This window comes from Salmo salar, chromosome ssa17 (assembly GCF_905237065.1).
Source record: "Salmo salar chromosome ssa17, Ssal_v3.1, whole genome shotgun sequence".
NCBI lineage: Eukaryota > Metazoa > Chordata > Actinopteri > Salmoniformes > Salmonidae > Salmo > Salmo salar.
In genome coordinates this window covers 13,655,251-13,677,487 of record NC_059458.1, presented here as the reverse complement: position 1 = coordinate 13,677,487, position 22,237 = coordinate 13,655,251, and the positions used below count along the sequence as shown (strand labels likewise).

The 22,237-nt window shown below is 44.1% G+C and overlaps 4 protein-coding genes across 22 annotated transcripts in view; 3 read left to right on the top strand and 1 right to left on the bottom strand.

Moving 5' to 3' along the window:
- The first annotated feature begins 696 nt into the window (after nucleotides 1–696).
- On the top strand, nucleotides 697–1,826 carry LOC123728152 (claudin-34-like). The gene has a single exon (XM_045698839.1). It carries the CDS (start codon nucleotides 1,021–1,023, stop codon nucleotides 1,717–1,719), a length of 699 nt encoding a protein of 232 aa, XP_045554795.1. The 5' UTR covers nucleotides 697–1,020; the 3' UTR covers nucleotides 1,720–1,826.
- Nucleotides 1,827–6,539: 4,713 nt separating this feature from the next.
- LOC106575186 (putative claudin-24) lies at nucleotides 6,540–8,709 on the bottom strand. The gene has a single exon (XM_014151497.2). It carries the CDS (start codon nucleotides 8,310–8,312, stop codon nucleotides 7,629–7,631), a length of 684 nt encoding a protein of 227 aa, XP_014006972.1. The 5' UTR covers nucleotides 8,313–8,709; the 3' UTR covers nucleotides 6,540–7,628.
- Nucleotides 8,710–10,207: 1,498 nt separating this feature from the next.
- On the top strand, nucleotides 10,208–18,296 carry LOC106575185 (H(+)/Cl(-) exchange transporter 4). The gene is made up of 14 exons (XM_045698827.1): nucleotides 10,208–10,388; nucleotides 11,067–11,227; nucleotides 11,457–11,556; nucleotides 11,830–12,017; nucleotides 12,218–12,340; nucleotides 12,505–12,711; nucleotides 12,832–12,912; nucleotides 13,077–13,349; nucleotides 13,632–13,904; nucleotides 14,524–14,710; nucleotides 14,845–15,046; nucleotides 15,227–15,423; nucleotides 16,164–16,383; nucleotides 16,956–18,296. Exons 1-14 carry the CDS (start codon nucleotides 10,376–10,378, stop codon nucleotides 17,044–17,046), a joined length of 2,316 nt encoding a protein of 771 aa, XP_045554783.1. The 5' UTR covers nucleotides 10,208–10,375; the 3' UTR covers nucleotides 17,047–18,296.
- A 497-nt stretch (nucleotides 18,297–18,793) lies between these two features.
- The window catches only part of LOC106575187 (CLIP-associating protein 1-B), a 36,517-nt gene continuing 33,073 nt past the window's right edge, over nucleotides 18,794–22,237 (top strand). For 11 of the 19 annotated variants that reach the window (XM_014151506.2, XM_045698826.1, XM_014151514.2 and 8 more), the window contains exons 1-2: nucleotides 18,795–19,104; nucleotides 19,863–20,482. In XM_014151506.2, coding sequence (XP_014006981.2) covers nucleotides 20,288–20,482 — 195 coding nt within the window. In that variant the 5' untranslated portion in view covers nucleotides 18,795–19,104; nucleotides 19,863–20,287. Of the gene's footprint in view, nucleotides 19,105–19,862; nucleotides 20,483–22,237 lie in introns of all 19 variants that reach the window. The other 8 variants (XM_014151500.2, XM_014151503.2, XM_014151501.2 and 5 more) reach the window with 2 other exon arrangements.

Genomic DNA, 22,237 nt, shown 5'->3' with positions numbered 1-22,237 from the left:
GTCTTGTTTACAGCGGTCTAAAAAATGAATCCAGGACGATTGATGGGCGGCACGCTGACTACTGATCTGTAGCTCTCATCACCACTAACCTGTCAGAACTAACAGAGGTAATGTGTTGTTTGTAGTTGAGTCATCAGCACATCCTGTGTATTTGATTATCGATCTAGCATGCGTTGTCAGGCAATTACGTCATACAGTTGATTTATAAAGGCAATGTTTAGACAAGGCAAACAAATTGCTAGATTTTCTTGGGTGCTCAATGTAGACGTGGGGATGTCATCTCTGACTGTGGGTGTTCGGAGAAATGGTGTGATTTGGAAAGACCAACCTAATTGTAGCTGACGAAGCTTTCGGGATACTCATCCCGAACCGAAGTATTACGTCTAAAATCACCATCCTTCACATTTCAAGCATCACACATGCAATTTCAACATATTCTAAAGGAAAAGGATATATGTTGTAAAAAAATGTTGTGTTTTACCCCCTTTTTCTCCCAAATTTAATTACAATTGTTTAATGACATTAGTCAAGGTTTTACCCACTGTATTATAGTCAATCAATGTTTTCACATACTATTATTGGTTAGGTAGTCTAGTGGTTAGACCGTTGGGCCAGTAACTTTAAGGTTGCTGGATTGAATCCCCCGATCTGACAAGGTAAAAATCTGTCGTTCTGCCCCTGAGCAAGGTAGTTAATCCACTGTTCCCCGGGCGCCGAAGACGTGGATGTCGATTAAGGCAGCCCCCCCACCTCTCTGATTGAGGGGTTACACATTTCAGTTGAAGGAATTCAGTTGTACAGCTGATTAGGTATCCCCCCTCCCCTTACTGCATGTGTCTAGTTTGTTCATTTTAACAACAACCTCAGTTATGACATAAATTCACTGTTATTATCCCACATTTGTCATACCTTTACAAATGTTGATTGTGTTACATTATGGCATGCAATAAACCAGGGTCATTCTACAGCCTTTGAGGTAGTTCAAATGGGGACATATAGCCTATTGACAACATCTAATTCATGTGTCCCAATCCGCTGCATTTAATCCCCATTGTAATTTCCCTGTTTGTAGACTCTGTCATGGCAAGAGTTGCCTCAGTCATTGTTCTCTCACTTTGTCTTTCCTCCTCAAGTATGTATTGTGTTGAGGCTCTTCACATTCACAGGTGTGTTCACACGGCTCACCCTCAGTTCCTCAGCCTGTGGTTGAGCGCCGTGGGTTGGGTCCTTACCGCGGTGATCCTTGGACTCATCCAGTGGAGGGTCTGGCACGTGGCTGATTTAACCTTCATCACCTCAGGAGAGGCCTGGGTCGGGCTCTGGAGGGTGTGTTTCTATAGCCATACACTCGTGACCTCTGGGTTCAGGGTCATGTATTGTCAGAGTATGGTGCTGTCGGACTCCTTCACGCCCCCGGAGGTCGCCACGGCCCAGGTGCTCACTCTGCTAGGGCTGGTCGTGGGGTTCTGTGGGAACGCCGCCGCCGTCTACGCACTCAGGAACGTCTGTTTCGGACTGGAGAAGCAGACGCCTATCCGCTGTGCGTTCGGAATGGCTGGTACTCTGTGCTTGTTGTCAGCTGTGTTTTCTCATACCTCTCCTGTGGAACTTGAACTCAGTGGGGACCAATCAAACAATTGCGTTCCCTTCGAACTTCCACATACCCCCTGCACCTGTGACCCAGAACGCTGGGGGCAGGTATCGGGGTCGGGATCATAGGGTCGTTCATGATGATCGTCTGGAGTTTGATGATTGTCTGTGGAGTGATCTTCATCCTCTACAAGTTCCCTGTCAAGATAGTGGAGCTTTCTTGCCCAGAGGCAAGACACTTTGATGGGTCAAGTGTTGGGACATTGTCCCCTGGTTCTGTGGGACACAGTAGGGATAATCTGAGTAAGGGACAGGGACAATCAAGTGACATCAATAGCCTTCACCTTGATTGACCTGGTCAGTCTGTTGTGGAAAGAGCAGGTGTTCTTAATGTTTTGTATACTCAGTGTACACCCATTGATTGAAGAATATAATTTATAAATGCTTCATGAGCTTTGTTTAACTGTCATTCCCCATCAGAACCCCAAATATAAGCTTGTTTTACTCCATTGTTTGTAAACAATGTAATTGTAAACAAACACAGTATAGCCTCATTGTGGTTAAAACTATAATTTTGGTATCATGGATGGTCACTGTTATTGTTTGAACTGCAGATTGCACCTTTAAAATATGTCATTACATTGATTCGTAACATTCTTATACCTAAGGGTTGTTCTATAGTTGATAACAAAAAGCACCTTTTGGCATACGTTTCGTCTTCTGATGAAGAGTAAGAAATATCGGACCAATACGCAGCGTGGTAAGTGTCCATACTTATGAATAAAAATATGTGAACACTGAAACAAAACCACGCACAACAGTCCTGTAAGGTATCCTTGCCTATACATGGAACAATCTCCCACAAACACAATAGAAAATAAACCCATATAAATATGGCCTCCAATTGGAAGCAACGACAACCAGCTGCTTCCAATTGGAGGTCGTTCCCAAAACTAACATAGAAATACAAATACTAGAAATACGAACATAGAAATACAAAACATAGAACAATACCCAAAAGCCCCCGACAACACAAAACAAACACACCCCTGCCACGTCCTGACCAAACTACAATAACAAATAACCCCTTTACTGGTCAGAACGTGACACCTTTATTTTACAGTCACAGTGCGTTTGCATTGTATTCAGTGAATACTGCTACTGAAAACTGATTACATTAAATATGTTTTACATTTCATTTGTATTGCTGATGCCATTAAATATGTTTTACATTTCATTTGTATTGCTGATGCCATTAAATATGTTTTACATTTCATTTGTATTGCTGATGCCATTGAATGTGTTTTACATTTCATTTGTATTGCTGATGCCATTAAATATGTTTTACATTTCATTTGTATTGCTGATGCCATTGAATGTGTTTTACATTTCATTTGTATTGCTGATGCCATTAAATATGTTTTACATTTCATTTGTATTGCTGATGCCATTAAATATGTTTTACATTTCATTTGTATTGCTGATGCCATTAAATGTGTTTTACATTTCATTTGTATTGCTGATGCCATTGAATGTGTTTTACATTTCATTTGTATTGCTGATGCCATTGAATGTGTTTTACATTTCATTTGTATTGCTGATGCCATTGAATGTGTTTTACATTTCATTTGTATTGCTGCCATTGAATGTGTTTTACATTTCATTTGTATTGCTGATGCCATTGAATGTGTTTTACATTTCATTTGTATTGCTGATGCCATTAAATGTGTTTTACATTTCATTTGTATTGCTGATGCCATTAAATATGTTTTACATTTCATTTGTATTGCTGATGCCATTGAATGTGTTTTACATTTCATTTGTATTGCTGATGCCATTGAATGTGTTTCTTTGTAAATTAGGCAGAATTTGTACTGTTGCTGTTTATTTGATCATATTAAAAATGTATTCTTCAACTTTTAAGGGCTCTTGACATCCAGGCACAAAATATTATACATGTACACAATTCAGTCAGAAATAGTTGTGATAAATCATGTGATTAAAAGAGACAATGTTTTAATCAATACAATTTTATCACACACTGCATTTATTTTGATGTGGAGTAGCAACAGGATTGTTCCTCAGTCTGGTTTTAGACAGTACGGCAAGGACCTCAATTATCCTCTATCCCTGACTGTGCCTTGCAGTCTGTAGAGCTCCCCCACTGACTGGTGAACTCTGGGTAGATACTAACTGAATGTGTCCCAAATGGCACTCTATTCCCTATATAGTGCACTACTTTGGACCAGAGACCAAATGTAGTGCACTATAAAGGGAAAGGGTGTAATTAGGGACATGTCCACTGTCTGCCCCTATTAGAACACATAGACCACATTGTTTCCTGGTAACGAGGCTTCTGTTAGCGGCCATAAGGTGTTATCGTGTTAAAGTCAAATATGGCTCTGGCAGAAACAGTCGTAGGTGTTTTGACAGTCGCAGTCCCACAAAATCACATAATCCATTTGATTGTGCTACGGAAGAGGAAGGAGGAAGGGATTCGATTTTTTTCCAAATTTGTTCATTCATTGCTCTCCTTTGAGGATTTTAAAGGTTTTTATTCAGGTTTTTTACTTGCTTTGACAAGTTTTTAAAAATAATGTCCTTGTTAACTATGGTTAAAAAATGAAGACACCAGAGGCCAAGAAGAAGTGATGTGTATTGTGAAGCCTCTATCTGAGTCATTTGGGCCCTGTTCATGTGAACAGTGCAGGAGCGGAGGCTGAGACTGGCAGTGGCAGGGCAGGTGAGTCCTTGACCAGACCTCTCAAAGCAGGAGTAAGGACAATCACAGTGGGGATTGTTACTCTGGCTGAAAGTCAGGACAGTCAGATCCAGCACACTGTGTTGGGAGGGGAAAAAATAGCTTTTTCAGCCAGGGGTCCAACACTTTTTTTTGTCTGCAGAGGAACTCATTGAGGCGATTGGTTGTGGTCTGGCTAAAGGAGGCAGAGGCCTTTATAGTGGGCAGGACACACCCTCATCATAGGCAGAATGAGGATATTAAAGTACCTGACTGTGGGTCTAGTCTCTAGTCCAGGGCTCTCCAACCCTGTTCCTGTAGGTTTTTTCTCCAACCACAGTTGTAACTAACCTGATTCATCTAATCAAACAGCTAATGACTAAATCAGGTGCGCTAGATTAAGGTTGGCGTGAAAACCTACAGGACAGTAGCTGCCCAGGAACAGGGTTGGAGAGCCCTGGTCTAGTATATATTTAGCGTAGCGTTACTACAGTATAACTGCATGGTATAGTGGTGTGGCTGACGTAAATCTCAGGCATTAAGATAGAAGGTTGAAAGGAGATGACAGGTTTATTGTTTTGTAGACGTTGTGTAACACGTTCTGGATTCCCCACCGTGGTGTGATCACTCGCCCTGGCATTGAAGTTCTTTGTTATTGTCCGTAGAGCATTGACTTCATGGTCTTACCTCCTCCTTATTGCCTTCAGCATAATGTTTCAGGGGAACATACAGTACTATTTTTGGTAAATGACTCTAACAACACTAAAGTTGTTACACTTACGTTGATAGTTAAGGAATAGATCGATACAACTCATTGAACTTCATAGATCCAAACCCAGAACCTAACCTGTCATTAACCCGTAACCAGAACCTAACCTGTCCTTAACCCGTAACCAGAACCTAACCTGTCCTTAACCCGTAACCAGAACCTAACCTGTCCTTAACCCGTAACCAGAACCTAACCTGTCCTTAACCCGTAACCAGAACCTAACCTGTCCTTAACCCGTAACCAGAACCTAACCTGTCCTTAACCCGTAACCAGAACCTAACCTGTCCTTAACCCGTAACCAAAACCCAACCTGTCCTTAACCCGTAACCAGAACCTAACCTGTCCTTAACCCGTAACCATAACCTAACCTGTCCTTAACCCGTAACCCAAACCCTAACCGTCAATAGTGACCCTAACCACTCTGACCCTAATCATTAACCACCAAGCGATAGACATCTCCCACAAGGCATTTCACAATCTGCTGAGAAAGGAACATAACTGTATCAGCACTGTACAACAGAGCTGTTGTGGTGTTCTGTGACTGTGAGATTGAAGTAGGATAGAATGGTTTCGAATGTTCCCTTTCATTGTGTTTCAAAGTGACGTGACAACAGAGCTGTTTGCTGTTTAACATATAGTGGTTGGTTCCATGTGTTTCTCTGATGTAGGACCAACCACTGCCTATGATAGATCAAGCGATTAGCATAGGAAGCTATAATGACTTCCATTGTGAGGGGACAACAATGGGATCTTTCAGAAGACAACATGGACACAGGAGGCAGTGGGGAGCAGTCCAAGCATTTCAAAGTCCAGGCGGGGTCTCGTAATGTGAAGACCTGGGAGGAACTGTAGCAGAGCACAGTCAGGAGCAAGGTTGTGTCCCAAATGGCGCCCTATTCCCGAAATAGTGCACTACTTTTGACCAGCGCCTTATGGGTCCTGGTCAAAAGTAATACACTACATAGGGAATATGGTCTCATTTGGAAATGAAATCATATTGAAATAGACATTGAAGTAGACAGGAAGTATTTTACGGCTGTTGCTTCCGCTTGGCCATGCAGGGAACCCTTGAGAAAGAGATTCATATCTCAATGGGACTCAGCTGGCTAAATAAATAAAGGAGAAAGTTATATTTAAAAAATGATGTATAAGAACCTGACCTGTCTGAGCAAGCTTGTGTGTAATTGGGCGATGTCCAGGAAATCTGACATTCCTCACATTACGTATCATTATTATGATGTTCATTAACTACAGCTTAGCCCAGGAGCCAAGACCGAAATCAGCAGGAATTAGACTTAAGCTCTGTTTCCACTGGACTTGGTATGTCATCTCACCTTACTTAAAACTCACTTCCTCATCGTTGTCTAGCAACAGTTTGAGCTTGTGTAACACAAGCAGGTGGTTTGTGATGCTTAGGAATGAATCATGGTCAGGTTTTTGTCAATTCTTTTCTTTATTTGATAATATCAACTTTTTTTTTAATATTCAGATTTCTCCACGGTATGGATATAACTGGTGTAGGATATGTAGCCTTGTGGCACTATAATATCTGATCAATTCATTCAGAAAACCACTACAGAGCAATATACAAGGTATATTGGTATATATCTGATATAACGTATGTGGTAAATCAGTAATATTGGCCTCTAACTAGAGAGAATGTATAGTGGAAATTTCAGCAGAAATGAAACAAATACAATCAGATCCTCAAATATCCATGAAGTCATTGTCTTGTTCAGTTGTTGCAAGCAAGTCCTGATATTTCACCATTTGAAACACACATTCCCAAATACTTAGTACATTCCTCACATTAATTATTATTTGCTTTCTACAATATAATGTTATACTTTCTCTGTTTGTTCTATTTACAACTTGTATGATTAATTATTCCTGTAATGCAATGTTGATTGAATAACTGTGTAGAATATCAAGAAGGGATACATTTTTTATGCACTTGCTAGTGAGAAACCAGCTCTATTCAAACTGGTTTAATTTAGTTGTTGGACAATAAGGATGATAGATGCTGTAAAAAAAATAATTGGTATTGCGATAAGATATGATATCCAAGGCAATCATTGACATTGACATACAGAATAATCAACCTTGGTCAGAATTGTAGTTTACAGTCCTTTCACAGACGATATACCGCTTGTCATCAAATTCTCTGGCACCATTGCACACTATCTCTTCCACAGTACCAACAGTAGGCACAGCGACATATTAGGAAGAAATGGCAGCTTTTAAAGCTGTAGTCTCTTTGGTTCCATAAAGAATTTCTGTTTGACAAATGTACAGTAGGTGATATTTTTGCAAACATGACATGCACAAAACCCTGTTCGAGTGATTGAAATAAGTACCAGCATTCTGTCTCAATATATGGAGAAAGATTTGTCCCAGCAAGAGTACTCAATAACTATAGCTAATGTAAATAAGCATGAAAAATCTTTAGATAAGCAGTGTTTTATTCACCATTGATAGAGACAGGGCAGAGGCTACTGAGAATTTCTGTTCTCACTTCTCAATAGATTATCAAACATATTCCATGGACCTCTTCCTATGTGGGGTGTTGGTACTGTGTACGTATGTATGTCTTCTCGGTAACGGTATAGGCATTTGTAAGGTGCACGGCTCCTCTTGTAGGCACACGCAGGAGGTGACCAGCAGAGAGCCAGCCACCAGGTGTAGAAACCCCGCCGTCCAGCCACAGAACAGGGCATCCCCAAACTCCCAGCGCGGCACGATGGCCGGCACGGCCTCATCGAAGAACCGCATGACCGTCAGGTGAGCGATGTAAGACACAGGTATGAGACCCAGTATCCCTGCCACCAAGCACAATATCCCTCCCAGCATCTTCATCAATCTCTTCACCCTCAACCCCTCAGGCCCCTGGTTCCAGCTGTTGATCCAGTAGCTTCCAGGAATGGCTAGCAGGAGACCCAGGAGGCCCGTGGCCACTGTTACACACATGAGGATCCGGGCTAGTTTGATGTCCGGGGGCAGGCCGAGGAGACTGTCATACGGTCTGCACTCCAGAATTCCAAGGTCCTGCACCACACACGTCTCCCACAGGCCCAGCTCGTAGCTCTCGGCGGGCAGCAGGTCGGTGGACAGGGTCAGCCAGGTGGACATGATGGTGGTGGCCAGCGAGCAGATCCAGGCACCAATAGAGAAGACGATCCCGAGGAGTTCCAGAACGCACACTCCCGGATCCATAGTGCTGCCCACTCTGAGAGGCCACTCTCCGGCTCAGCTCAGCTCTGGCTCCCGAGTCGCCTGCTCCCCCTGTCTCTCTGTGCCACAGTCAGCTGCAGCCAGGGCTCCCGACTGCTTCTCTCTACTCCTGTCTTTCTGAACTACAGCCAGTTGAAGCGAGAGGAAGCTACAGCCAGTAGGTTCCTACCGAGGCTCAATTTGTTCAAAAGACCGTACGCCCAATTAGGGTTTACAACTACCAGCATGGGCTGGGAGGGAGTAACTTCTTCAAACGATCAGTAGCTCACTCAAAACATGCACGCATCATCTGCAGTTGAGAGGAGGAAAGTAGCGGCTTGCTGACATGTTGCCCTCCCTTTGGAGGCTCGCTTCCGCCGCTGCTTTGCTCAGTGGTCAGGAGAGAGTGACTGAGTGAGAGTCAGACGCATTGAACAACAGCATCATTCAGATCTATGGTGATGCCCATTTCCACACACACAGTGAGGAGGTTGTAGCCTACGAAGGATGCTTTTAAAATGCAGACAGGATGTTATAAAAATGCTGATTTATTTCACAAAACATACACACGCAAACACACACATAGGGGTGTCATGTGAGGATATGGGGGGGCATAATGATTCTCCTCTGGAAGAATTTGCATTTTTCAAACACCCGAAATAACATTTTCCCCTGCAATCTAGAACCATAATCATAATGGCTAATTCAATGTCAAAAATATTTGATTTATTCATCAAGAAGGAATCAATAGGCTACATAGCTTTGCCAAATTATACCGAACAAAAATGTAAACGTAACATGCAGCAATTTCATTGATTTTACAAAGTTACAGTTCATATAAGGGAATTTGTCAATTCAAATAAATTCATTAGGCCCTAATCTATGGATTTCACATGACTGGGCAGGGGCGTAGCCATGAATAGGCCTGGGAGGGCATAGGCACATCCACTTGGAAGCCAGGCCCACCCACTGGGGAGCCAAGCCGAGCCATTCAGAATGAGTTTTCCCCCACAAAGGCACTTTATTACAGACAGAAATACTAATCAGTTTCATCAGCTGTCCGGGTGGCTGGTCTCAGATGATACCGCAGGTAAAGAAGCTGGACGTGGAGGTCCTGGGCTGGCGTGGTTACACATGTGAGGCCGTTTGGACGTACTGACACATTTTCTTAAACGACGTTGGAGGCGGTTAATGTGACGCCACTGAACACACACAAACAGGGTGAAAATGCTATTTAAGTTTACGGAATTACTTATTTCTTTCAATACTAGCTTTGTTTCTTTAGAAAATGTGGGGATCCACGGAGTGTTGCCAGGGAGATGAGATTATATAAGAACAAAACTGACCGTGTCTACCTATTAAAATAAGGCTGATGGGAGATGGGGAGAAGACATCCGATCCTTTGGTTGCTATATCAACTAAAAATACAAAACAAGCTATGCTGCTGCTAGGGCATTGACATGTCATCTATAGATTTAGGAGACTCTGAATTGATCAAATACATTAAATAGCCCGTCTATTAAGTGCTATTTTAAATAAATCAAGTGATTGTTTTAGTATACAGAGGTACTCAAAGCGGTGCATTTCTTTGATTTGGAACAATATCCGGTGATACATTCCTTTTCCTGTATCAGATCTCTGACATACAGAGCTTGTGACCCAAGTAGGAGGCTGAATATGCAGGCCATGTCAAGGAGAGAAGAACAAACATTTTCAACACACAATAGTACACAAGTAACACTTTATAGAGGCAGTTTAGTGGTCTGGTGGTCTCTCTGAGTGAACAGTAGCCTACGCACTGAGATGAATAAACGGATAAAAACATGTTTTTTTATTTCAGCCACAAGGCGTCGCCATTTCACTACCCACAATTCCACCTTCATGCGTTGACAGGTTGAGCAAATGCATTGTGGGAAGCAGAAACCTATGACGTCCTCTTCTCTGTATTTTCTAAGCAGGTTTGGCTGGTGACGACCTAACACAGTATGAAAATGCATTCAATATTGGTGATTATATAGCTGAAAGATATAGATGTGTTTATTTTGAGCAGACGGATCGTGTGAACAATGGACGGAGACGGTAAGCATGAATTTCATTGCATGTCTAATAATGCCATAATTAATAAAGGGAGAAGCATATCTGGCCAAATGTTAACTAGCATGAACGTTAACGGTCTGATTACATCCATATCTACGTACTATGGCTAGCTATGTCTACTAGCTACATGAAGGCATATGTCACTGATCAATGATTTGTAATTCAGTATTCATGCATGGCCCGCAAGTAGCTAGTCTACTCTTGTATTCTTGACTGCTCAGTAACGTTACTGTTTTCACTGCCTCTGCATGACGTCGCTACCTTCAGAGGAAATAAAACCACAGAATTATAGCGACCATGTATCCAAGTAAGCTGCTAATGTAGTTAGCAATAAAATGCTAATAAGAACATAAAAAAGGGCCACTGTCTGCCCAGGACTAATGTCCAAACTGAAGCTAAAACTTGGACACAGTATCACAAGGTCTGTCTGGTGACCCGAATACCAACAATTACAATTTCATACATCTCATGGGCATTATTGAGCTTCATACAGTGTTGAGAATCGGAGACCGGACTTGGCTGGGTTCGCGGTCTCTTCAACCTCTGTCTGTGTGTGTCTTTTCGAGGTGTTGGGATAAAGCGGAAGCTTCTCGCCGTTGGACATGTGTGAAGACCATCATTAGACAATAAACAAAAATCGTATTTTGTCTCTCTGTCCAGGGGCCAGCAGTACTGGGGCCACTCCCTCAGAGGAGATGAATGGTACTGGGAACCTGATGGACTTCCTGGATGAGCCCTTCCCAGACGTCGGCACCTACGAAGACTTCCACACCATTGACTGGCTCCGGGAGAAGTCGCGCGACACAGACCGCCATAGGAAGGTGAGGGGGGAGCGCGCGCACACACACACACACACACACACACACACACACACACACACACACACACACACACACACACACTTTCTTCTTCATCCCCAGAGGATATAATTCTTCTTCTTCATCCTCTTCTTCTTCATAATCATCATAGAAAAACTTGATGTTAACCTGATTATGTTAACCTGACGATCCGTTGAACCTGCCGCTGATGGTTGATTGATGGTTGTTCTAGATCAGCATCAAGAGTAAGGAGTCTTACTGGGAGCTGATTAAGAGTCTTCTGGATGCCTGGTCAGGATGGGTGGTGATGCTGCTCATAGGAATGCTCACAGGTAGGAACCGCGGAGGCATCCTGCAAAAGGTCTTGCACCTTTGGCGCTGCGCTAGTCTCTTGTAGTATGGCGCACGTGAGATTTGCTTCTGGGTGCCCGGGATTCACGCTGCACGCACATGACATGACGCATGGCTCTCTTAACAACCAATCCGAAGTCACACAAGCCAAGAGTTGTGAAATACCACGTCTGGTCTGAATCCTTTTGATAGGCTTTGCCCGTTCCCTTGCGTGGTGTGATCTGTGATCTCGTGCTGTGTGTCCTCCCGTGTAGGTACGCTGGCTGGAGTGATAGACCTGGCTGTGGACTGGATGACCGATCTGAAGGAAGGGGTGTGTCTGTCTGCTCTGTACTACAGCCGGGAGCAGTGCTGCTGGACCTCCAACGAGACCACCTTCGACGACAGAGACAAGTGTCCGCAGTGGCAGAAGTGGGCCGAGCTGATGACCGGTCACTCTGAGGTCAGCGGATCAGTAACCGCTAACCAGATATCCTCTTGATTAAAGCCACAATGCTGAGCCTGTGTTTTAGCCCGACGAACAGCAGCCGTCACGTGGCTAGATATAGTGGGGTTTACCTTGGTGTTTGTTGTGATGGAGGGTGGGAGGATTGTGTATCAGGTCCTTAAACCCATACATTCCACCTGTTCTTGTTTCTCCAGGGTCCCGGGGCGTATGTGTTGAATTACTTCCTGTATGTGTTGTGGGCGCTGTTATTCTCTTTCCTGGCTGTGTCTCTAGTAAGGGTCTTTGCCCCCTATGCCTGTGGGTCAGGTATTCCTGAGGTGAGTGTTTTGAAATGGTAGCGTTCGTTAATAGAAAATAACCATAGTACAGTATTTTAAATACTGCATTTTCATTGGCTGAAAAGAGTGTGCGTTCATTTCCGATAACAGCGCAGTTGCAAAGGTTATACCAATGAGGGGCTGCTGTGTGTCGTCTTGGGTAGATCAAGACCATCCTGAGTGGGTTCATCATCCGGGGTTACCTGGGGAAGTGGACCCTGCTGATCAAGACGGTGACCCTGGTCCTGGCTGTGTCCTCCGGGCTCAGCCTGGGGAAGGAGGGGCCCCTGGTCCACGTGGCCTGCTGCTGTGGTAACCTCTTCTGCTCCCTGTTCTCCAAATACAGCAAGAACGAGGGCAAGCGCAGAGAGGTACGGTTATAGCCCATTACGCTCCCATTTTTACGGAAATAATACAAATTGGGGAAATGTAAACAATTTATCCAAGTATTTGGCGTAGTCTGTATGTAACTCGGCTTGTCTGTTGTGCAGGTGTTATCGGCTGCTGCCGCTGCTGGGGTGTCCGTGGCTTTTGGAGCTCCGATTGGAGGAGTTCTCTTCAGCCTGGAGGAGGTGTTGTACACTTAAGTCCGTTATAAATCACCTGCTGCGTCCATTCAATCAAATGTCATCTCACTTCCAGATATGCAGCCGTTATTTTCCCTGTCCATTACCTTTTGACGTACTAAAGTATTTCGGTAGAAGTGCCGTCGCTATGTCATCTCTGTCCTCCTCAGGTGAGTTACTACTTCCCTCTGAAGACCCTGTGGCGCTCCTTCTTCGCTGCGTTGGTGGCGGCCTTCACCCTGCGCGCCATCAACCCGTTCGGCAACAGCAGACTGGTCCTGTTCTACGTGGAGTACCACACCCCCTGGTACATGGCTGAGCTGGTCCCCTTCATCCTGCTGGGGGTGTTCGGGGGCCTCTGGGGAACCCTCTTCATCCGGGGGAACATCGCCTGGTGTAGGAGGAGGAAGACCACTCTGCTGGGGAAGTACCCCGTCCTAGAGGTAACTAACTGTGGCACTAACTGACTTAGCAGGAAGTAGCTATTCAGAAGAATGTTTTAATGCAATGATTGTGATTTGGCCCGTCTTAGTCGAATGCACTGATTGTAGTTAAGTTGCTCTGGATAAGAGCCAACTGCTAAATGACTCAGACATTATACCAGGTTCTGCTTCTTGCTTGCTTTTTGGGATCTTTGCCGGTTTACTGTAAAGCACTTTGTGAGAACTGCTGAAGTAAACGAGGGGTCTTCATTAATAAAGGTGATTTGATTTGATTGATTTAAGGTGATCGTGATAACGGGTATTACCGCGGTCCTGGCGTTCCCTAACCCGTACACGCGGCGCAGCACCAGCGAGCTCATCTCCGAGCTGTTCAACGACTGCGGTGCGCTGGAGTCCTCTCAGCTGTGTGACTACGTTAACAACCCCAACATGAGCCGTCCGGTGGACGACATCCCAGACCGCCCTGCTGGACCCGGGGTCTACAGCGCTCTGTGGCAGCTGGCCCTGGCTCTTATCTTTAAGATTGTAATAACTATCTTCACCTTCGGCATGAAGGTCAGTTTGCTGTACAGCATGGCTAGATGGGGTTATGATAGCTGACGTAAGCAGTTATGAAGTGTTACTGAACTGCTTATGGATGCGTTATGTATGGGTTATGAAATATGAAAATATTAGGTCCTTTTATGTAGGTACCCTTAAATAAAGTGTTACCAAGTTTTGAGTAGGATAACCGTGCTCTTTGGGCGATTGTTGTCTTCAGATCACCTCTCAGCCATGTTGTTTTATGTCCTCTGTGTTGTCTTCAGATCACCTCTCAGCCATGTTGTTTTATGTCCTCTGTGTTGTCTTCAGATCACCTCTCAGCCATGTTGTTTTATGTCCTCTGTGTTGTCTTCAGATCACCTCTCAGCCATGTTGTTTTATGTCCTCTGTGTTGTCTTCAGATCACCTCTCAGCCATGTTGTTTTATGTCCTCTGTGTTGTCTTCAGATCACCTCTCAACCATGTTGTTTTATGTCCTCTGTGTTGTCTTCAGATCACCTCTCAGCCATGTTGTTTTATGTCCTCTGTGTTGTCTTCAGATCACCTCTCAGCCATGTTGTTTTATGTCCTCTGTGTTGTCTTCAGATCACCTCTCAACCATGTTGTTTTATGTCCTCTGTGTTGTCTTCAGATCCCGTCTGGGCTGTTTATTCCCAGTATGGCTGTGGGGGCCATCGCTGGGAGAATCGTGGGCATCGCTGTGGAGCAGATGGCCTACCATCACCACGACTGGATCATCTTTAAGAACTGGTGTCGTCCCGGAGCCGACTGTGTTACCCCAGGTCTCTACGCTATGGTGGGCGCTGCCGCGTGTCTGGGTGAGTCGTCATCAGGGTAGTGTTCATTAGGCACCAAACGGAAGAGAACAGACTGAAACAGGAAGGGATTACTTCCCGCTCTATTAAATAAACACTCAAGTCATTAGGTTGACACTTTTGTTTTGTCGTTATAGGAGGTGTGACCCGGATGACCGTGTCCCTGGTGGTCATTATGTTTGAGCTGACCGGCGGTCTGGAGTACATCGTCCCCCTCATGGCCGCAGCCGTCACCAGTAAGTGGGTAGCGGACGCCTTTGGGAAGGAGGGTATCTACGAGTCCCACATCCAACTCAACGGCTACCCCTACCTGGACGTCAGGGACGAGTTCACGCACAGGTATTATGGGATACATATTAGGAACTTTGTCATTCCTCCTCCTCCTCAGGGGAGGACCCTCACCCCTCCCCTAGTCAAGTCTCAACCCTGCAGGAGTCAGGAGTCACCCCTTCTCCAAGGGCAGATTACTCCAGGAGTTGGAGTAATCTGTTCAGAATTTCCAATGTGATCCGTACACAGGACCCTGGCCACGGATGTGATGCGTCCCAGGCGCAGTGAGCCCCCCCTGGCCGTGTTGACCCAGGACAGCACCACGGTGGAGGACGTGGAGACGCTCATCAAGGACACCGACTACAACGGCTTCCCTGTGGTCGTGTCCCGAGAGTCAGAGCGCCTCATCGGCTTCGTCCAGCGCAGGGAACTCACTGTGGCCATCAGTAAGACATTAACCCTGGTTCTCTCTCTCACACTCACACACACACACACACACACACACACACACACACACACATACACACATACATACATACATACATACTTTATTGAAATCCACAAATTACATTACAATCAAGAAGGATTCAGATATTTCGAAGGTCTTGGATACATAAGGATACAAAAAGCACCTTCTTCATACAGCTAGGATGCCCATAACAGCTGAAAGAGAACACTACCTTGCTAATTGCTTTGCTCAAGTCTTAGGCGGGCCTGCGATCTGAAGGCCATGTACTGTAAGCCTATGTAACATGACCGAGGCTGCCAAATATCTGCGCTACCCGACTTGCACTCATATCCAAGGCTGTACAAGCGTGATGCGAGGGGCTTGTATTTGAGAAGCTTTTTGGCAAAGGCCCACTCCATCCAACAATCACACGAGCAACCCACTCCCAAAATGACCTCTCTCTGGTCTCCCTCTACGACGTCCATATCTGACGTGCTAAAAGGCCTGGTTCCGTTTAACAAAACAGCGGGACTGTGTCATCAGGTTGTTTTCACCGTGAAATGATTGGCTAAACAGGAAACATTTTGTTTGGAGAACATGAATAGCAAGTTGTGAACATAGCTGCTGTAAGTCCCATATAAAACCGTCAGCATGTGTTGAACCGTCCTGTGTTTAATGTGTCGGTTCATTATTTTCTGTCGGGTCTGAGGAGCCAAAGCTGATTTTTCTCCCTCTCAGAGACTGCCCGTCAGAAGCAGGACGGGGTGGTGAGCAGCTCTGTGGTCTACTTCACGGAGGACAACCCCCAGGTGGCTGAGGCCTGCGACCCCCAGCCCCTGAAGCTGCGACGCATCCTCAACCTCAGCCCCTTCACCGTCACGGACCACACCCCCATGGAGACCGTGGTGGACATCTTCAGGAAGCTGGGCCTCCGACAGTGTCTGGTCACCAGAAGCGGGTGAGTCTGTCATCAGTCAATTAACCAATAGAGTCCAGGCCCGGGGTTTCCCGACAGCGACGGGATTTAGGCTAACTACTGTTTTAGGAGACGTAACGTGCGTTTCCTGAAACGCCACGCAGACAGAACGTTGGCTAAATGCGTTGTTGATGCGTGTGGCGATAACAACAGGATTGAAAGAAAGACGGCGCTGCTCTCGGATCAGCGTTCTCCCTTTCAAATCTTACCTTAACGTCAGAATTATTCCGCGATACTGACGACAGATCAGCTCCTATGAGATATTATCACCCATGGCTACAACTATTGAAGCGTCTAATTCTAATGCTTACTCTAAAACAACGCGCTTAATCAAGTGCTGCTATAGTAACGAGGGTTTTGGGAAACTGCTCGGAGATTTAAGTATGCTCCTAATGAAGGTTCTAACAATAAACTTAGCTTTAACATGCTTTTGGGAAAAAAGGCCCAGTATTCTAAAATAGGCTCATTTTACTTTGGTGTTAGATTTATGAAGACTATCATTCTGAGGTTTATTGGATGGTGGAATGATTTTTGTTCCGTCCCCTTCTCTCTAGGCGTCTGTTGGGCATCATCACTAAGAAGGATGTCCTCCGTCACATGGCCCAGATGATGAACCAGGACCCAGAATCCATCATGTTTAACTAGTGGCCCAAGACGAAGCAGCTTTATTATCCCAAGGACCTCTCTGCCCCTCCCCTCCCTCAGATTGTAAATAGTCGAACGCTACTGTAACCTGTAATGAAGAAGAGTCACTCCTCAAATACAGGCCCCCAGTGTTTAGAATGTAGGGATGGAGAAAGAGGGGTGAAGGAAGAGGGGGATCAGGACTAAGATGGGTAAATGAAGGGTGTGTGGACCAGAATGGAAGGATGAATCAAGAGGGGTGTAAGGATAAAAGAAGAGGGTGTGAGAACCAGGAAAGAGGGACCAAGAGGGAGGGGTGGAGGAATAGGGGTGTGAGGACCAGGATGGAGAGATGAAGGGAGAGAGGTGCCAATCATGGCAAGGAGGGAAGCACCTTATGTCTGGGATGATGAGTTGTTTTAGTTTGATGTGCCGCTGACGCCATATTTCTGTTTTCAGTGACGCTTCAACACCTGCTGTGACTGACTTGAGTCTAAGTTGTCAATGTTAAGTCGGTGGCCCTTAGAACCCATTGTTCCCAGGTGTTACTTTGACATTTGCGGCTTCTCAAATGTTTCTCAATATTGAACTGTAATAACATAGTTTTAACACTGGTACTGTATGTATTTGCTAGAGGACAGCATATAATGTCAATTGATTAATTTACCCAGACTTTTTTGTTGTTTTTTTTTCAATGAAGAACGCACTTTGGAAGAAAAATAGCTGAACTAGAAAGAGCCACCAAGTCCAATGTTTTTCTTGTTACTTTATAGTTCTCACTCCACGCTGTCCCTCACCAGTTTCATAGGTTTAGTTTGAATATGCCGAGGGAATGTGTTGTGGAAAATAACTGTGGAAATATCGAACCTGCCTCACTTCGGTTCTTTTTGTTTGATTTTATACATATCAGTCCAGACAAGAGCCACAGTGGTTGTGATTTAGCCACACTAGGTTCTACTTCTTTGTCATTTCATACTGAAAGATAATTCCATATTTATTCATCTTTTTTTTCAAATCCATCTATCCATTGTTACTACTGTATTGAGAAAGTATCGATTGTCATTATCTCGAGCAATTGAACACTACTGTAGTTGTTTTATATGTATTCTAATGAGCTGTTCAACGTTACTGTAACTTGGAACTGGTACAGAAAACGGATATTTGCACTTTTGTTGGTGTTTGTAAATAACGTCTAAGTGATGCTCAATATATACTATTTGCAATGTACACGGTTCTGACATTAAATAAAAGGGGCATTGTGTCAACAAGAATGAGATATTTATGTAATTGTATTATAACATAGATACAAAGTTTAAGACATAATTCAATTGCAGGAGGCATATGATACTCATCACATGCTAGTAATATCTTTGTCATATGTGATGTTGAAACACAAGGAACCATGTGGAAAAGGGATAATTGAGGGTTGCTATAATATTATTTTGAGGTTCTACTGACAGACAGGTTATGATCACATTGTTTTAAAAAGGATGACCAAGTTCTAAGATAAGGTCATCCCATAATAGCCTGCGTTTGACACCTGCACTGTTTTAAAATTCAAAGGCTAGCTCTACAAAGTGAAATAGTTATTTACACAGTGTTTTATTATTATACGTTTTATTATAAAATAAGACAAACTATTTGAGATACAAAACAACACAAACAACACACTGTACAAACTCTTAAATGTCAGTGTTTACCGTTTTGCAATAAAAAAATTGAAAGTGAGAGTGAGCTTTCAGTAATAGGCAGCAGAGGGCACTGTTGGCGTGCAAACAAGCTACAAATGTATGACATTCACTGGAAACTATTACTGTAAACCAAACAGCTAACGTAGCTAGCAGAATCTTTTTTTAAGTAACTGTTGTTAGCTAGATGATGTCATCACACATTGGATCGAGCTAGCTAGCAGGCTACATAACGTTTGTTGTGAGTACTGTACTTGGCTCCACGCATACAGTACGTGCGGGTTCATCGTCTGCTAACTTACTAGTAGTACTGCTGGAAGTCCAGTGTCCTGGCTCTTGATTTTTTCCTAACGAATCTGAACTGAGACGAGCGGCTGGATGCAGATGATTGGTAATTGGCTAACTAGCTAGTTAATAATCCCTTGATAAACTAGTGACGAGAATTGCCTAATTCTAGTGTAAATGAATTGACCGCTGATATTTGTTAGCATCATTTCAGTGTTTGCTGGTAGCTGCTAGAGACAGTTAGCCAACGGAGGCTAGCTAGCTGGAGGAGACAGTGAACCAGCTTGGCGTGCTAGCTAGCGGCTAGCTAGTTAGCTTCATCTAGCTAGTTAACGTCAGCTACGTTTCCTCTCCTTGATTCAGTGTTGGTTTATAACGTCAGCTGCATTTAATCTAACGTTAGCTAGCTAACTATTTAACAGTAATGTTTTCACCAGCTAGATAGTTATTTGTCTGTATAGCAAATAATTCGTCATATTTCAAGTTAGCTAGCTATCCGTTTTGTTTAGCACAAAAGCTATCTAGCTAGCTATCTAATTTACTAAACTAGCCAGCTAGCTTGGCTAAACCAATAACACTAGGTAGCAACTTTCACAACATGTGCAGTAGCTAGCTAACTAGCTAGGTAACTAAAGTTAACTAAGTAAATTGTGTATCGATGCTCCAATAAACATGGGGCTTTATTGCTGTGTAACGTTAGTGTGTAATTCTCAGTTCAGTAGTCCAGCTAAATACAATTGTTATAAACTAGCTACTAATTGTTACACTGACTGTAATTACACTGTGTTGCTTAGTTTGTGTTACAATGAGGCCTATTGTTTGGAGTACCTGGTATAATAATTCTGTATCCCCTTGGGATTTTAGGTCTACAAGAAAGCGAAGAATTACTGAAGAATGAAGTACAATCATTTCAGCAATCCTCTTCTTCATCCTCCGTCCTCTTGTCCACGACTTCTCATATTTGTAGTTTGATCTGGAACACGAGTGACCTAAAACCTCTGGACAGTTCCTGACTGGACGGCTGTTATCTCCGCATTCTCGCCTTCCCCGTGATTTCATCTCCACAGCATACCCTTGAAATAAAGGGTCAACTTTTTGGGATAAACATTACACACTTTCTGGGATATAGGAAAGTGTGTAATATATCTGGGATATAGGCCTACACTCCAGTTAAGATCTTCTCTGTGAGCGGACTAGGCTCTGTGAGCGGACTAGGCTCTGTGAGCGGACTAGGCTCACATTTTTCCTTGTCTCGTGACATTGTGGTGTTATACCTTTGGTGAGACACTATGGAGTGGAATATGGAGTACTGTATGGAGCAGGTTATGCAGAAGGACCTGGGTAGGAGACTACAGGTGGGCCAAGACATCATAGACTCCATCCTGGACAAGGACAAGTCCCAGGACCTGGAGCAGGACCAGACCATGCTGGACAGAATGGTGGATGGTGTCGCTACCAACTGGGTCAACTCCAGCAATTTCAAGGTATGGGATACCATGGGATGGCACTGTCACAGGCAGCCAAAAACTTGCCACAATAACCATAAGGTGAAAGGTACTGGTGTAACACAAGTGTAGGAAATAATCTGTCATTCACTGGGACATAGTTCAGCAAGGGTGTGTGAGACTGTCACCTGGGGGGAGAATATAACCTACAGGGCCTGTGGCTTCAAACTTCACACGAAGGCTCGTTGTGCACAATATTAGGTGAATTGCTTTATAGGCCTTCTTCATGTGTACTGCAGTGATGAGTTGACCATTTTTTTTCATTTGTATTTATTTCAACTTTATTTAACCAGGTAGGCCAGTTGAGAACAAGTTCTCATTTACAACTGCGACCTGACCAAGATAAATCAAAGCAGTGCGACACAAACAACAAAACAGAGTTACACATGGAATAAACAAGCTTACAGTCAATAACACAATAGAAAAAAATAAGTCTATATACAGTGTGTGCAAATGGTGTGAGGAGGTAAGGCAATAAATAGGCCGTAGTAGCAAAGTCATTGAAATTTAGCAAATTAACACTGGAGTGATAGATGTGCAGATGATTATGTGCAAGTAGAAATACTGGTGTGCAAAAGAGCAGAAAAGTAAATAATAATTTTAAAAAACAATATGGGGATGAGGTAGGTAGATTGGATGGGCTATGTACAGCTGCAACGATCGGTTAGGTGCTCAGATAGCTGATGTTTAAAGTTAGAGGGAAATATAAGTTTCCAACTTCAGCGATTTTTGCAATTCGTTCCAGTCATTGGCAGCAGAGAACTGGAAGGAAAAGTGGCCAAAGTAGGTGTTGGCTTTGGGGATGACCAGTGAGATATAACTACTGGAGCGTGTGCTACGGGTGGGTGTTGTTATGGTGACCAGTGAGCTGAGATAAGGTGGAGCTTTACCTAGCATAGACTTATAGATGACCTGGAGCCAGTGGGTCTGGTGACGAATATGTAGCGAGGGCCAGCCGACGAGAGCATGCCGGTCGCAGTGGTTGGTGTTATATGGGGCTTTGGTGACAAAACGGATGGCACTGTGATAGACTGCATCCAGTTTGCTGAGTAGAGTGTTGGAGGCTGTTTTGTAAATGACCAGTGGGTTAGCTCCTGACGGCCGTTGATGGCTACTCACTACCATGGGGCTTTTAATAGCTGGTTGTCATTAAGAACAGTGCAGAATGAGGTGGATGGACTCTAAACCACTTGGTGTCTGTGATCCCTGTGTATCCTAGTACTCTGTTCATTTGAAGGTCTTCTTGACCCCCAGATCCCACCAGAGTAGATCTCATCTTTGCCAGTCCTAGAAAAGATGTGATTGTGATTCATCAGATGTAGCCTAAGCCTAGCTAGCCTACATGTCCAGTAACCCAAAACATTACATCACCCACCCATTCTTTCACTGTTAGGTCTTCAGCCTCAGTACAGGCACAAACACAAGATGAAGGCTGAGCAGTAAGGAATTCGTTCTTCACCAAGGGTTATCTGTTTGGTGGCCTTAATCCTCTGTGTTTGATCTGTATCCACTAGAGACGGTATTCCAGTAGGGACATTTGTCCTGCAAACACACAATATAATATGGGACTCTTGTTATCAGCAGAGCAGACAATTCGACCCCCTACCCAATCTTTAGGCTATTATCCTAACTGATACAATTCCCCAGAACTGTTTATGACAGCTATTCCAACTCCACAAATGTCCAGCCAGACTGTCAGTGGTCAGAGTCTCTAACGGCTTCTTCCATTGAGGT